The 16,398-nt window shown below is 38.9% G+C and overlaps 2 protein-coding genes across 2 annotated transcripts in view; both read left to right on the plus strand.

Moving 5' to 3' along the window:
• The window catches only part of LOC306856881 (phosphatidylinositol 4-phosphate 3-kinase C2 domain-containing subunit beta-like), a 43,143-nt gene extending 40,852 nt beyond the window's left edge, over positions 1-2,291 (plus strand). Inside the window, exon 33 of the mRNA XM_079396418.1 lies at positions 180-2,291. Within this exon, the coding sequence (XP_079252544.1) occupies positions 180-386 (207 nt within the window). The 3' untranslated portion in view covers positions 387-2,291. The remainder of the gene's footprint in view (positions 1-179) is intronic.
• Positions 2,292-5,129: 2,838 nt separating this feature from the next.
• Positions 5,130-11,036, plus strand: LOC306856806 (protein phosphatase 1 regulatory subunit 15B-like). Its single transcript, XM_079396286.1, has 4 exons — positions 5,130-5,422; positions 5,529-5,647; positions 5,980-7,678; positions 9,689-11,036. Exons 3-4 carry the CDS (start codon positions 5,984-5,986, stop codon positions 9,878-9,880), a joined length of 1,887 nt encoding a protein of 628 aa, XP_079252412.1. The 5' UTR covers positions 5,130-5,422; positions 5,529-5,647; positions 5,980-5,983; the 3' UTR covers positions 9,881-11,036.
• Positions 11,037-16,398: the final 5,362 nt, after the last annotated feature.

Below are 16,398 nucleotides of genomic sequence, written 5' to 3' on the forward strand. Positions count from 1 at the left end.
CATTGAAGTCCAAGAAAAATTGAATGTTTTCCTCGAAGACCTTAATTTATTTTTGAATGAAGAAAGACACTCTAACAAAGACTTTAAAATTCCTATGGGGAAAAAAGCAGGGCAGGCATGTTGTGCTTTATTTTAATGATGATTCTTGACTGACATCAATTTGTCTTTTCTTTTGGCAGCTGGTGTATAACAAGATTCCACATGGTGATTTGCAGCAGAGAACCATTCACCTGCGGGTACTGAGCGAGGGTGCATTCTGGGAGAACACCCTGCTGGGTGAAACCATCATCCAACTGAAGGACCTCACCCCGGGCCATCGCTGGGTTGGCTGGCACCAGCTTGGCGCTAGAGGATCTGACAAACCCCTAACACTTGTGTGGAAGTGATGGATTTTACTTGTGTCCTTCGGTTTGCATGTGTTTGTGTCTGTCTTTGCTTATGGGTCGGGAGTTGGAGATGCCCAGCTGCTCAGAAGGCTGTTTCCCCCAGTGGGGGTTTGTGTTTGCTGATTCTCCTACCCAGGAGACATGTAGACTCGGTGATGGAGTGTCATCACTTGATACTATTCTGGTGGGGTACCGTGCACCACATGAACCAGATTCCAGATTTATAAAAATGTTTCTTGGTGGACAAGAACCATTTGGTGACACAAGGATTGGCAGAAAGAATATTTAAAGATGAGATGACTTCCATGCGCCATATTTTTGGGGGGATTTCTAGAAAATTGCTGTCCATGAAACTACTAGGCCCCATGTGGTCTTGAGAATGCTAATGGAAATTTAAGTTATTTTCTTTTTAAGATGTTTCTCTATTGCGGCTCAATTTTGAGCTATGTTGTGTCTTGTGACATTAGTTATGTCTCTTTGTATCAGATTTTGCAGAGATTTACCTAGGAATTAGTAGCGAGGGCCGCTTTTGTACTGTAAAGTTGGGTAATTTCACATTGGCTGTGGCATTTACCTGATTATGAATAAGGGATGAACACTTGATAGTCTCTGGCTCTGGAATTAACTTGCTGCATATAACCACTGCAGGAAATGACAAACAGAACAGAGTGAATGTAGGTTTTTGATTATGTAAAATAGGTGGGTGCATAAAAACAAAACCATGAGTTGCATGTACAGTATATTGAACAAGAGAGGCAAACCATGAGGAATATGAATTTCTTTGCGTAAGCATCATTTGTTTCTTTCCAAAATGATGGCACACAGTTTTTTGTTTTTTATGCAGGAAAGGCTTTTGAAGGGACTTAACTCACAAGGAAAACCTAACTCACAAGGAAATTTCTGTTTGAAAATAGTTGATTTGCATGCTGTGAAATTTGCTAGTGGATAAATATTGCATTTTTGCATTTGTTTGTCAAGTACATTAACCTCACATTTTTCCAAGTTTTATTGGTTAACTTTTTTACAGGGGGAACTAAATTAAAGCTTTAGACTGTAGTTCTGTCAGTATTTCCATTCCTCATTGGTATCTAAAGCTGCATGTAAATGAAATGCTAAATCTACCACAGTAGCTTGTTTTTTCAATTAGTGCTTAAAGATTTTGCATTCCGATTTTCTTTACTTTGCACTCAGTTTGATTTTGAGAAGAACAACCTTATAGTTCACAGAAAGGGGAAATTAAGTAATTGGAAGTTACCTTAAATTATTTCTCAACTTATTTCCATATACAGTACGTGTCCAATTTAACCATGTGGCATTGATGTTTGTGTGTTAAAAAAAAACTATGAAGAAAACTGAACCTTTCCATTCTTACCTGAATTTATGTCTTTAAATCAGTAACCTACAAGTTGAAAATGCAACCCTGTATGTCGAGGTGCTCTAACAATCCAGTAGCCTTAAGCAAACTTGGGTATGATTATCCAGGTCAAAGAAGTCCCTGTTCTTTAGCTTTTTCTAACCAGACAAACCAGCTCCATTTCAGATATGAAGTACATTTTCTAAAGTATTGATCTTTCTTTCAAATGACGTGTGTGTGTGTGTGTGTGTTGTATGCCCCCCCAAATGGCACTGCTGTGTGATGTTTAACCATGGGAAATAATTGCATGCCAACCCATAATGGAAAGCTGTGTTTCATAAAATCTTTTTGTTGTGTATGTGCAGAAGAGTTTGGATTTAAAGGTGTAGAGTTTATATAACATCAATGGGGTTGGCATTTGTGATTTATGGATTGTAAATGGGCTTTATCCTATCGTATTCATTTTTAGACAAAAGGTTTAATGTGATTCTTCTAATTTCAAACCATGTTTTTAAACTTTATTTGCACTTAATAAATGCACAGGGAAACTGACTTGGCACTGAGTTGTTTTTACCTTGCTACCAGTTTTCCTTTGGACCACAAACCTCTACAATGATCAATGGCAAATGATGAAAACACTACTTTTGTATATGCGTTAACCCTGTTTCCATGTTTTATATGTATTGTTGGAAACTTTTCCTTCGTCAAAGCAGAGACCAGGAGACTTTGTGATAAATTACTCTTTATTGAGAACTCGCTGTAGTCATCCAAGTCTAACTATGGCAGTAGACATTGTAATTTATATACATTTCAAGGGGGAGGGATTTACATAGAGGTGGATACACTCGGAACAAAGCATGTAAATGAAGTATACAGGTTTAGGAACCCGCCCCAGACTCTAGAGTGTTACCAGTCCTAATCCATTCAGCATAACTATTCAAATGTATAAATGCTAATCCAATCATCCTAACTATTCAACGACTGGGGCTGGGGCTCGTGCTTCAAGAGCCATTAAGGACAAAAGGTGAGAGTCTCCGTAATATGACTCATTTAACTTACAATGGAGAAAACAGGTCTGGCAGGAATCTCTTGCTGGAAACTAGGTAATCAAAATTTATACCTCAAATGCTAAAATCAGTCTACTAAACTTTCTCATTTTATATACTATTGTATTGGAACCTAAATTAAACATTTAATAAATTTGTAATACAACAGTATTTATGTGTAAATCTCAGTTGTGCATGACTGACCTCAACAATCCGCTTTACTGAGACACCAGTGACTTTATCCCATATGCTGTTTTGGCTGTCATCACACTGAGGTAAGAATTACATCAGACGGGTTTATCATAAAGGCTTTAATTGCCTGTCTGAACAGTCCATGTTCTTTCTCATTATTCATTGTTCTGATACTCCTCTAGAGAATCAAGATGACACAAATGTCTCATTTGTTCATGTTAATGTATCAAATTAAAACATTCCACTGAGACTGTTTAATCAGGACAGCATTTGAATAAAATTCAGCTCTTTTTCAAGCAAAACTGATTGGGAAATGAATGAATAGAGCACAGGGCCTGTATTGACAAAACATATCTCATAGCTCGCCGATTTAGGAGAAAATCTTAAAAATAATGGGCAAGTCAGTCCTATTTAGGACTCCTAAAAGAGTATTTCACAAAGAGCTTTGGCATTAAAACTAGCTCCTAAATTTGTGAAACGTTAGGAGTAGTGCAGAGGACATAAGTCACTAAGACCAAGCCATAAACTATCCTAAAATGGCTGTTTCCGGCAATCTGCCTCGGAACGTAAACATTTTGACGATCATGAGCTTCTAAAAAAGATATTACCTTTGGTTATGGAGGTTATCCCAACTCCAAATTTTCCTTTGATCCTTGTTTTCATTAACCATTTGTGGAAGACGTAACCGCTGTTCTTGCATCCAGTTATTTTACGTTTGCATGGCTTACTGTCAACCATGATCTGCTCTTAATTAAAAGTCTATACCTGCTAATTGTTTACGAGAAGCATAGCCTACATGTTAGAGGCTGACAATTAACTGAAAATGTTTAATTAGTGACACTTTGCCTGCATTTTATAATCTGTATTTGAATGTGGCAATTAACATTTCTAATATATGGCAACATAATATTGCAATCTACAATATTTCTATGAATAAATCTCTGACAGGGACCCCTCCCCGATCAGCCAATCATTGCGTGCATCGTAAGCATGCTGACATCATCCATAGCAATGAGGTCAACCCTAACTCAATTCCTGGAGGGCCACAGCTCTTCACAGTTTTGCTCCAACCCTAAACACACTGGATCCAGCTAATCATTAGCCCTGCGTCCCAATGTGCATAATATCCACACTATCTGCCCTAAATAGTATTGAAAATTACAAATATCACACAGAATTTTGGATGGATAGTGTGCACATTGGGACGCAGACTAGGTGTGTTTGACTTGAAGCGGCGCTGCGCAGAAAAATCAGTGTATGACATCAAAGTACTGTGAGAGCGCTAAGAGACCAGATGGATGCTTATGCTTTCTAATTGCTCTTGCGGTACTTTGATGTCATACACTGATCATTCTTGCAGTGCCCCTTCAAGTCGAACACACCTAAAGTCTTCAGGATTATTAGAAACTTCCAAACAGGTGTGATTTGGAGCTGGTTGGAGCTAAACTCTGCAGATTTGCAGCCAGGAATTGAGTTTTAGACCAGACCTGTTTTAAAGGCTTGTTTTTTTATATTATTTTCTAAATATAATATTGCTTATTTAAACACTGGCTTCTATGCAGCTATTGATGTTTAGTGAAAACCACAATGGAAAAGAAAGGGGAAAAAATATGCTTTTCCATATAGCATGCACAGTCAATTCTTCATAAAGCATTACTACTGTGCCTTAGGGATTCTGCACAGGCAGTTTCTCCTAAAAAGGCTTTGCACCAAGGCACAAATAGATCTGTCAAATTCATGCTGAAAATCTCACTGGATTTAGACTAGATTAGTCAAAACGACTAGAAGAACGCTCAAACAGATTTAGAAGATCCTGACGGATTTATGTATGTATTGCCTGGACCCGTGGTTCTCAAACCTCTCCATGAAGTACCCCAACACTGCACATTTCTCCCTAAATCTGACACACCCTCTTTAGGTCTTGCAGTCTCCACTAATGAGCTGATGAGTTGAATCAGGTGTAATAGATGAGGGAGACGTATAAAATGTGCAGGGCTGCGGGTACTCCAGGACAGGTTCGAGAGCCACAACATTGCGTGCCATGCACAGAACATCTTATATAACCAAGTTCCACGTGAGATCAGAATTTTACCACGGTCCCCTAGAAAGCACTAGCGCTACTGAAATTTAGAGACGCTCCCTTACAGCTTTTCTGATGAAATCTCTCCGCTTTAGCTCCGCGGCTAGCGAACGGAAAGGCGACGTCAACGAGTCTGAATACCAAGTATTTCTTTTTAAAACGATTTAAAAGTGAAGTAAATCTAAGGAGACTACTTTGACTCGATTTTGATGGTACAGCCGTTTTTTCTCTAAGAACTTAACAGTATTTTCTTCTGAAAACGCGGCAGCTGGGCTCGATTGAGGTGACAGCAGACAGACAGTTGAACCGACGCTCGTTTCCCTTCAGACGTCAAAATGGCTTTTGTTTCAAGCTTTCATTTGGAGTATAACAGCCTTTCTTGCACTTACACCACCTCAAAATGCCTTTCCATTCCTTCTGCTGTTTCTACGACCCCTTCAAACCGACATAAGTTGTGTTATTTTCCTCAGGACGGCACAGTTGGCGTTAATACTGCGGTCAATATGGACGCTGAAGCTATTCGCGCGAGCCGACTCGGACTCAACACAGCCTAAACGACATGGACATTTACCCCGGAGAATATTTATCTGTAAGTTACTCATGGATGGTATTAAGGGCGGAAAGGAATGAGAAACGGAGTGCTTTACTTTTTTCGTAGCTAACATTTAGCCATACATTAAAGCTTGGTACTAAGTTAGCTGCTTTAGCCAACTAAGGCCACATTTAGGTTGTATTAAAAACGGTTATGCATTAGTAACATTTAGAGACTTTGAAAGCTAACATTCTAAACTCGAATGAAGTCTAAACAGCGCTTTTAAGGAGCGGCCACTTATAAAGGAAGTACCTGAAGTTAATAGTTAGCTTGTGCCGTTTTTCGTTTCGTTTGTGTAAGTTAGTTCAACGCATTTCATATTTTTTCAGAAGTATGAGCACACATGGACACTTTTCTCAAGTGGACACGCGGTCGGCGCGTGACAGCTCGTGGATAAGCGTCTTCTCTTTAGTTTCAAGGCCTGCGTGGTCTCTCCTGCAGAGGTATTTCCCCGGAAGAACGCAAACAGCATTTGAAATGAAGTCAAGTCTAGATATGGGAAACTCTCTGGCCCCTCTGAAAGTGGCATACTTCCAGTGCCAGCATGAAAATGCGCCTGGCGCGTCCTCTGGAGACCCAGGGACTCTTTCCTGGTTCACACACGATTCGTTGAGTGAACTGGGCATTCAGAGCACTTCCCAGAAAGATATTAATCTTCAAAAGCAAGCGTCGGTCGGATACCTCAGATCAGCGAGAAACTTAATCACCCAGGTGTTACAGAACACACAGGAAAAAAGGCGCGCGAAACCGGAAAACGGATGCGATTTGAGCGCGGATACGCTGTCCGTGCGAACCCCAAACCGCTGGCAGTGGGGCGGATTTTTGGAGGCCGATGACAGACCTCCGAACTGGCTGCTAAACGTAGCACAAAGCAGAAAAGAGACTGACACGAGCTGGCAGCATTGTGGAGAACATCACAGTATCGGCTATTGTCAAAGCGATGATGGGCGGTCAGTGCAGAACGAAAGCGCTGGACCCTTGTGCTCTAAAGAGGTAACCCACAATGCAATCCTGCCCAAAGCAGAATCCCTCCCAAACTCATACCAGCTTCCACTAGATGTTGAGCAGCAACTACTAGTTTGTAGTAGAGCCTACAATGAGGTGGCAATTCTGACTCCAGACCAAGATAATGGCTACTCCAGCTTGGAGGAAGAACACCCCAATAATAAGCTTCACATGAGGCTGCTTTCCCAGGAACAGGAGGTGTTGGAAACAGCCAGCCCCGTTGCCTCCGAGGACGTCTCATCTCAGTTCAATAGTGAACATGTCACTACTGAGGTAGAAATTAAGGAAAGAGAGGACGAGGACTCTGAAAAGAAAGCAGAAACAGTTCCAGCTGCTGAAAACGTGCCCTTTTTAGCTGCTCCTCAATGTCAAAACAAGGTCATCGCCTACATCATGGGCAGCCCTTGCAGTGGCGAATCCGAATCGGAGGATGATGGCGATTGGGACAGTAATGACGATGATGGCTTTGACAGCGAAGGCTCATCCCACTTGTCAGATTCCGAAGACCTAGATGACAGCGACGATGAATCTGAAGAAGATTCAGATGGAGAGGAGGCTGACTCTGAGACTGAGAGGCTGTGGAATTCTCTGTGCCAAAACGGAGATCCTTATGACCCGAGGAACTTCACAGCTACCATAAGGACAGCCTCCAAGCCAAGCCCTGCGACTACAGACTCCTCCGTCTCAGAGTCTCCGCCAGCGCATATGTCCTCCCGGCTTTCACCTCCTCCATCGTCACCCTCACTCTCAGAGAATGAGTCCAGTGAGGATGCCTGTGAGATGGACGAGGAAGAGAATCGGCGATTGTGGAACTCTTTCAGCTGCTCAGCAGATCCTTACAGTCTCCTCAACTTCCAGGCCCCCGTACAGACTCAGAAAACCACCAAAGGGTGCCGGATGGAGAAAATGCCTGGAACGCCACGCTACAAGAGAGAGGAGGCTGAGGAGAGGCTGGACAGTGGATTCTCAGAGATTTCCACTGTGCCATGCTCAAGCAGTGCCATGGTTGTTCAGCTGAAGAAGGTTTGTATAACATTGACACTAATTAATGCATTAACGCATTCTAGTCTGAAACTACTTATACAATTATCTTTCTGAATGTTTTGTTTGTTTATAAGGTGTGACATAGTGAGGTGGACTTAAAAGCGCCTGGAATGGCTGAATGAATCAGATGGAGACAGTTACTTCTCCTTTGACTCCTGCAGTTGTTATTAGTCTAGCTATACACTAAGTCCAGTTTTTTTTGCAGTTTTGTCCACTTTGTTTAAAATTCTGGTCAAGTTCATTTTTAAGGGACCGGGCAAGCAATTTCCTTGGAAAGTCCATTTTAAACAGCCAACATGCTCTTTTTAATATCTAACGTAGTTGTTCTAGATAAGATTTATTGAACCCTTGGAGGAAATTGAGGTGTTTGCAGCAGTGACACAAAGGACGAAATTTAATAGTAGGTATAAGAAAATGGTAACACTTGAAAATAAGTTTAATTGGGTAACATGAACTAAACTTTTATTGATCCATGTTAATGTTAGCCCAGGGGTCAGTAAGAATTTTCTGGGTTTTTTTCTTTATTTTTAAAATAAATTGATACTTTTATAAAACAAGGATGCATTACATTGATCGTGTCAGTAAAGACATTTTATAATGTTACAAAAGATTTCTATATCAAATGCTGTTCTTTTGAACCTTCTGCTCAGAGTCCTGAAAAAAATCTATCATAGTTTCTACAAAATATTAAGTAACCAAGCACCAAATCTGCGTATTACAATGATTTCAGAAGGATCATGTGATACTGAAGACTAGAGTAATGACTGCTGATAATTTAGCTTTGACATCATAAGAATAAATTAGATCATGAAATATATTAAAATAGGAAACATTTATTTTAAAAAGCAATAGTATAATATTTTTTGATTAAATAAATGCAGCCTGGATGAACATGAACACATCCCAAACTTTTGAATGATACTTAACTGTACATAATTCATTTTTAAAATTTTTATTTAGTCAGCATGAAATAGTGAATAATAATATACATATTAATAAATTAACATTAATCTAGATTAATATATTTTGTAAGAATTGTTGCCAATTGTTATTTCTTGACACCTGTTGCATTAACTAATGTATATAAATTGCACCTAATTATAGTGTTGCCAAACAAGTTGCGTAAAATAAGACTAAAGTAAGAGAATACAGAATAAGTTGTGCCTTTTGTGTAATTGTAGTAATGGTTAATGGCCTTAGGTCTTCAACAGTCCAACAATGTATTTTATATGAATGATGATAATCTTTTATTCTATGCGATGACTGGTAGCAACAGTTAATCTTCTTTCTCAGTGCCATTCTGCCTTATTTCCATTGTTTGACAATATGGCAGTATAGGCCAGCTTGAGAAAATGATGTAAAACCATGCAATATCATTTTCTACTTGTTTTTTTTTTCTCTCTCTTCCTTCCCTGCCTGTGATGATCTGATGCAATGGTTCCATTTTGCTGTCTCTAGGGAGACGGAGTTCGTGCTCTGCCCATTACTCATTATCACTTTATAGCATGCTGCATTTCATGACTCTGGCATCACACTATCCAGAGTCATTAGATTTGGTCTGAGGTGATGGCACTCCCAACCGCTCAGATTCCTTTTGAGTAATCATATACTCACTCACACATTAAACATCAACAGTTTAGAGAAAATCACGTTACTTAGCAACGGTGAAAGCATGAGTCTGAAAAGGGAGGAGAAATAAGATCATTGGGTATTAATTTAGCTGTGAATCCATTGTAAAGCAAGGATAAGGTTGCCTGCCATGTTAATTTGTAGTTCTGAAGTTGAAAGGGCCTTTTTGCTTTAAGAATTTTTGCTTTATTTTATTTTATTAGGTACTGTCACTCCTTTTACTCACATTGCTTTTAAGAATGCCAGGTTTTAATAATGCAGAATGCACTGCTCATATAATAACATGTTTATGTATAATATATAATAACTTCATATGTAACTTTTTTTTTTTTTTTTTTTTTTTTTAATTTCCTTTCACAGGTGACTTTTGTAGAAGAGGTTGAGGAGTTCTATGCCAGCAGCGATGAGGACCGTCATGGACCCTGGGAGGAAATCGCCCGGGACCGCTGTCGTTTTCAGCGCCGTGTTCAGGAAGTTGAAGAGACTATCAGCTACTGCCTTTCTCCAACTTTCCGTCTGGACATTTTTCAAAGACTACACCGTACTAGCTAATTAAAAGCCTTGTTTGTTGTTTGACAGCAAGTGTAAACAATGAATAAGAAATAATATATATCAATAGTGTAATTCAGGGCATCAGCAGGCCCTTCAATGTTCAAAGGGCTCACAAGTCACAAATCCAAGGAACTCTGTAGTTCCTGCCAGGGAAGGTCACCTCACTTGAGTCTGCTGAATTGTTTTGTGCTGTGTGTCGTGTGGATTCTGGAAATGTGCATTTTGTTTTGGTTTTCTTTGCCACAAGTCACACTGTCCTTTTTACCCCTTAATACAACAGTTTCATTTTAAGGAGAAAAACAAAGAGGACCTACATGCCATGTCCTTTTAATTGCAGGATTCCCACTCATGCCTATTGGAGGATCGATTTAGTGATTTATATTATTCTTTTTAGTGATGCACGAACAGTCCACTTACTTCACCCCGTGAAGCATCATTAATATTCATGAATTAATTCATCTTTTTCGTAGAACTGAATTAGTGTGAAAGTATTTTGGAGGGGGCATGAAGTGTTAGCTTTCCAATCCCTGTTGTTTTCAACTCGCAGGCCTTCATCTAAACCCCTCGAGTTGTAACCTCAAAGCCAAAGATAACATACTTCTGCTCTGCAAAGGATAATTAAGCCAGGCCTCAGTATTTGATGCCACTGGGGCGCACCGGGTGAACGATTCCCCAGAGTAATCACAATCATTACCCACATTAAACCTGGTGGTATTTTGCCAGAGCTGAGCAATGCTTATATCAGTGTCTGTTCCTGTGTTAGAGTGAAGATATATGAGCGTGGGCCTTAGTGCAATGTATTTGCATGATCCTAAATGGAAAATGTTCTTTTCCCTATCACTATATATTGGACACAACCATAGGTGGAAATCGGTAGCGGGGTTTTTCTCTGTGCTTTGGACTGTGGCAGTTGTGACAAACAGTAAAATCTTGACTATAAAGGTGAAATGCAGGGACAAAATGCATGTTTTTGATTTGAACTATAATATGCTTGATGTTGAAGCATAAAGGTAATTTGTTAATCAGTATAATTAACATAAAAGCATTTTATTTTTGTAATACATTTTACCAGTTAAGCATCTGAAATGGGATTTGTGACAAAACAGACTAGTCCTAATTTAATTAAAATTCAATAAATAGTAATGCAGGAAAATTGACTGTTGTGTACTTCTTAATTTTTTCTAGAGTATGTTTTATGTATTTACTTGCTCTAACCTCCTGAGACCCTCCCTGCGTCCTCATATGAGGACATTATATTTTAGTGAATGTCTCTACTACACATGCCACAGTTTTAGGTCTGGATGTCCTGTACAGAGCACATTCAGGGCTTTTCAGAGATACTGAATGTTTGGATGTTTCACCATGATTACTCCCTCTCCTTGGTCTTCAAAAATGTCTGATATTAATTTAGTGACACTCTTGTGGAAATGCAACATTTTGTAATTATCGTTTAAATCTCATTTTTAAACTGTCATAAATCAACTTTTCAGGAAAATGTTATGGGGTTTCAAATCAAAATATGACTTTCTGTTACAAAACAGGGCGTTGATTTCATACATTTCCGGGACTAAAATCATGTTTATTACACATTTTGGGAGACAACAAATGAATAGGGAAAGAAATTATATTTCAATACTGTATGAAATATATATTATGAAAATCTAGTCAATTATTACTCCCATTATTAAACTTCTTTTTTCATTGCATGTTGCCCCAAAAACACAGTAATAGGCAAATTAGATTTAGTTTACAAATACCTTGTATATAATGCGAAAACCCGTTTATAGCCATTTTACAGTTTTAAAAATTGAGTCCCGATAGCATAACTTAATGAAATATCACATTTTTTATTATTTTTTTATGCTCGGGTTTCCCGGGTCTCAGGAGGCTAAACTGTATCCATTGGCATGACCTATTTTAAAATAGTATAATATTTATCAAGATATGAGGATATTATAGAGAGCGAGAGGGGGCATTGACCTTCCATTTCCTGTGTAATGCATGAAGAGTCATTTAAATTCGACTCAAATAAGCCATTGTTTATTCTTTATTTGATTTTATACGAAACTTTTATACGAACAAATTTTTATTTTTGTGCAACCATGTGACAAATTAGCACACTACTGTTTAAAGCATACGAATAATGTCTACTGTCTACGTTTTATGTACGAAATATAGAAAGCAGTATATAGTGTACAGTGTTCATAAGTAATACAGTAGGCTACTTTCAGCATTATTTGACAACTGACTGGTTTCTCGGTTGAACAGCTTGGTGTGATGTCTTCTCAATCTTGTCAGGATTGCCTCAAGATAAGTTATTCATAATCACTTTTGCATTTTAAACTCAAACCTATATCATTTTCTGCTTTTCCTATATGTGTGATATTTCAGTGAGGGAAACAGTGATGGATTTGGTGTATTGATTCGGCCATGGTGTGTATCCATTTAAAAATACTGTAAATGACGGACGACAAAGGATAAGCCAAACTGAAATGTCCTTGATGGCTTTTTTCCCATTGATAAGACGTCTTCATACATTCAGAAACGCTATAAAACACTGAATGTGGCAATAATCCAAATATTTTGTATAGCATGCACCTAAGTTTAAATGTATCTGTTATATTCATCTGCTTTAAATGGACCAAACAGGTTCCTTGTTCAAATAGGAGCATTTTCCCCTCCAATTCATATTTAGAACAGCGATACTAAAGGTCAGTATTTACATTTTGAACATCTGCTTATATTTTATCGAGCTATGTATTTTTCCGTGACTGTTTTAGTCACTGAATATTTAGAGAGAAGGTCAGGAAAGTATGCACCTTCCTTATTTAGAATAAATAAACATCAGGCTAAGATATGATAAATATTTTTATGTTCACTTTTGATAACAGCCAGTGTGTATTGTGTCATTATGGAGCGCAGTATACAATTTGAGTTTGTACACTAGAGGGTGCTGTATACATGAGCGATGAAAGTGGTTTCTTAAAAACAAGATGTGACAAAGGACCACATTTATAGTAGACTATTTTTATACAAGTAGTTGTTGCTGTTTTTGATTGTTTATCAACCACTTTACTTAAACACCAAATTCCTACTGGAATAAGACAAAAAAAACGTCATAGACTCCTCCAGAATCACACTTGCTTTAAGTGCTTAGGCCTCTCTGGCTTGCAAGAAGCAACATTATGGTAATAGCAGTAATCTTCTGTATTGATAGAGGCATGTGTACATATGAAAAGCTATCTGATGTGTGTTTATAGGCACAACTCTGCATTGTATCTGCTACAGTTGTGAGTTTGTGGAATGTGAGGTATTAGACTAGATTAAAAGGGGAAAGGGAAGTGGTGTGTGGCCAAGTATGGTGACCCATACTCGGAATTTGTGCTCTGCATTTAACCCATCCAAGTGTACACACAGTATTGAACATACACCCGGAGCAGTGGGCAGCCAATGCTGTGGCACCTTGGGAGCAGTTGGGGGTTCAGTGCCTTGCTCAAGGGTCTCACCTCAGTCGTGGTATTGAGGGTGGAGAGAGTGTTGGTTATTCACTCCCCCACCTACAATCCCTGCCAGCAGGGACGTGCACAGGAGGGTTGCTCAGGTTGCCCTGGCAACTGCCCATATGCCCTTTTCGACTCACGTTGCCTTTCCGAGGAAAAAAACAACAACATCGTACAATGGATGCAGATTTTCACGTAGGCCTAGATTAATAATAATAATTTAAAAAAAAAATCGAAAAGCCTCATTCACTTCTTTTCGGGCACCGAAAGTGAAAGTCAGTAGGGGAAGGGCAAACTCTGTTTACGTGGCTGCTGCAGCGCTGCACGTGACGGGCACCTGAGCTGAGCCTGCATGAGCGGGCGCGAGATTGTCGCGGTTGTCGGGTGAGGCGTCTCATATGGAGCGATTTTTGTGCCGATATTTATCAAACAAATCCAGTGTTTTGCAAATAAACACAATCTGCTTTGCAAAGAAAAACTCAACTTTCAAACAAACGCAAAGTGATTTTCAAATACAAAACTCTATTTGAGAGAAAATGCAGAGGTGTGGACAAATATATGTATTGTGTGTTACAACTTTGAGACTCATTTGCCTTTTTATGAGGAAACTTGGCTTGATTTTCTCACAAATGCGACAGGCTGATTTTCTCACACGTGTGCGGGCAGATTTTCTCAAATTCTCACATGTGCAATTGAGCAAATTTCTTTTCCAAAACAGCAGATGGCGCTGTCGGTCAATTTATGCTAATCTCCCGAGACCTGAAACACCTCTTTACCTTTTCAGACCAATATGAGTGGGGAACAGGTGAGTTTCTGTCTTACTAGATCTATAATTAACCATTTAGATATAGATTTTCACAAAGTGATCCTACTACAGTGTCAGTGAAATTCACAACAAGTGCTGTAAAGTTGTTAACATGATTGATTAGTTCAAAAATCAGAGGTGAGGAGGCACATAGGGCAGGTAGGCCTAAGTGATGATCACCAAATATGAGATGAGAGGACCATGCTAGAAAGTATAGGGTTAAAGAGCTGCATGCTAAATAATTGTAATCTAAAAAAACAATGGCTATTTTAGAGGTCATTTCAAAGATCTTGCCTGAGCAGAACATAATGACTTGATAGGATATTGATAGGGATATTGATGTAGGGATTTTCATGACTCAAGTCATGTTTTTCTGTGTTATTATGAGTAGTAGTTAAGGTGATTGAGTGCTGTATTTCAGTGTTTTACCTCTTTGTGTATATATATTTTAATAAAGACCCTGTTATTCTCAGTCCTTCATATAGCCCGTGAGTTGTTTTTTTTTTTGGGGGGGGGGTGCCCTTTTTTCAGGCCAGAGCAACTGCCCCTCAAAATTCCTGTGCACGTCCCTGCCTGCCAGACCCGAGACTCAAACCCACGACCTTCAGGTTACAAGTCCAACTCTCTATCCATTAGGCCACATTCAGCAGCTGAAATATGAGCACCATCACCTGCCACTGACTCTTAGCACACTGTGCTCAAGAAACAGTTCTTATAGATGTAATGGATGGATAGATAGATAGATAGATAGATAGATAGATAGATAGATAGATAGATAGATGGATAGATGGATAGATGGATGGATGGATGGATGGATGGATGGATGGATGGATAGATCTATGTTCACCCAGGCTGAAGAACTGTTTCTATTTTAAAATATAATCTATTCCTGTGATGTCAAAGCAGAATTTTCAGCAGCTATACTTCAGTTTGTAGTGTCATGTGATCCTTCAGAAATCCTTTTAATATGCTGATTTGGTGCTTACGAAACAGTATATTAAAACAGTTGTGCTGCTCACTTGTTTATTTTATTTATTTTTGTAACATTGATGCATTTTTTAAAGATTCTTCGATGAATGGAAAGCCTTTGTTGAAAACAACTGCAGTTATTTGAAAAATCTTTGTTTGAGTGTGTGTTATTTTTAAGATAATTATTCTGTATATTTTATGAAGTCATAGTAATTGAAAGGCTACATAAAATGTTTCTAACTTGTTAATCACTACAAAACCATTAAGAAAACTACCAAAGGCAAAAATTAATCAAATATATGTATGTATGTACAGTATATATGTGTCTGTGTGCTTGCATGTAGCTAGCTCAGTTTATAAAGGGTTAATCCATGGCTCTAAACCGGAAACACGCATGTCATTGGTGGGCTTCTTGCCTGGGGGTGGGCTATGAGAGATTACAGTTTCATTTCTCCCTCTTTCTTGAATTAAATGGAAAAAACAGCAGCTGTGATGGTGCCACCCACCGCTCCGTTCCACACTGTACCCATCAACATTATGGTCCCCCATCCAGCTCTCCCTCTCTCTCTCCCCCTTCCCTTCCTTCATTTTCCAACCAGAGATGACTGACAACTCAGAGTGAGTCATGTGACACTTAAATACCCAGGGATTTTCAGTGAGCATGCTCCATAGTGTCCCTCCTCCCCTCCTGCCTCCATTTCTCCAGTGTGCTTGTCACTCCCTCCTTTATCCATCCTTTCCTGAAAGGGGGATGCTGTTATTGTAGCATCTCGCCGTGACTGCCTGCACCAGCTAGTCTTGTTGCTGTTGTCAGTAGCGTTGTGTATAAAAGGACGTTAATTTATTCATTTTTTTCTTTGCTTACAAGTGACTCATTATTTTGTATTTTTTTATTATTATATTTATATTTTATTTTGTGGACATATTAAGAATATCCAAACAAGCTTGTATTGGTAAGTCCTGATATTTGTGTATGTGGGATTTTTTTCATGTTTTTAAATTCTTTTTTAAATTCTATTAAAAAAATGTACCAATTTTACGACCGTTTTGACGTAACATTTGTTTGACATTTTTTGGAGTGTGTTCACACACTTATGATTAATTGATATGAGAAGCTTTTAAGTGAATATTTTATAGCATGAACAAAAAAACGTGGACAGAACATCCTGTACAACATGCTGAACATTTTGATCTGGTTGGTCCTCATCGGGCACATGCATTATTTTTGGGGTGTTGTCCGTGAT

This window comes from Barbus barbus, assembly GCF_936440315.1.
Source record: "Barbus barbus genome assembly, chromosome: 37".
Taxonomy (NCBI): Eukaryota; Metazoa; Chordata; class Actinopteri; order Cypriniformes; family Cyprinidae; genus Barbus; species Barbus barbus.

What these genes read in the sequence shown, in the direction of transcription:
- LOC306856806 (XM_079396286.1), top strand. Translation starts at nt 5,984, where the DNA reads ATGAGCACACATGGACACTTTTCTCAAGTGGACACGCGGTCGGCGCGT. An exon ending in TGGTTGTTCAGCTGAAGAAG is followed by an intron (nt 7,679 to 9,688) that starts GTTTGTATAACA and finishes TTCCTTTCACAG; the next exon opens with GTGACTTTTGTAGAAGAGGT.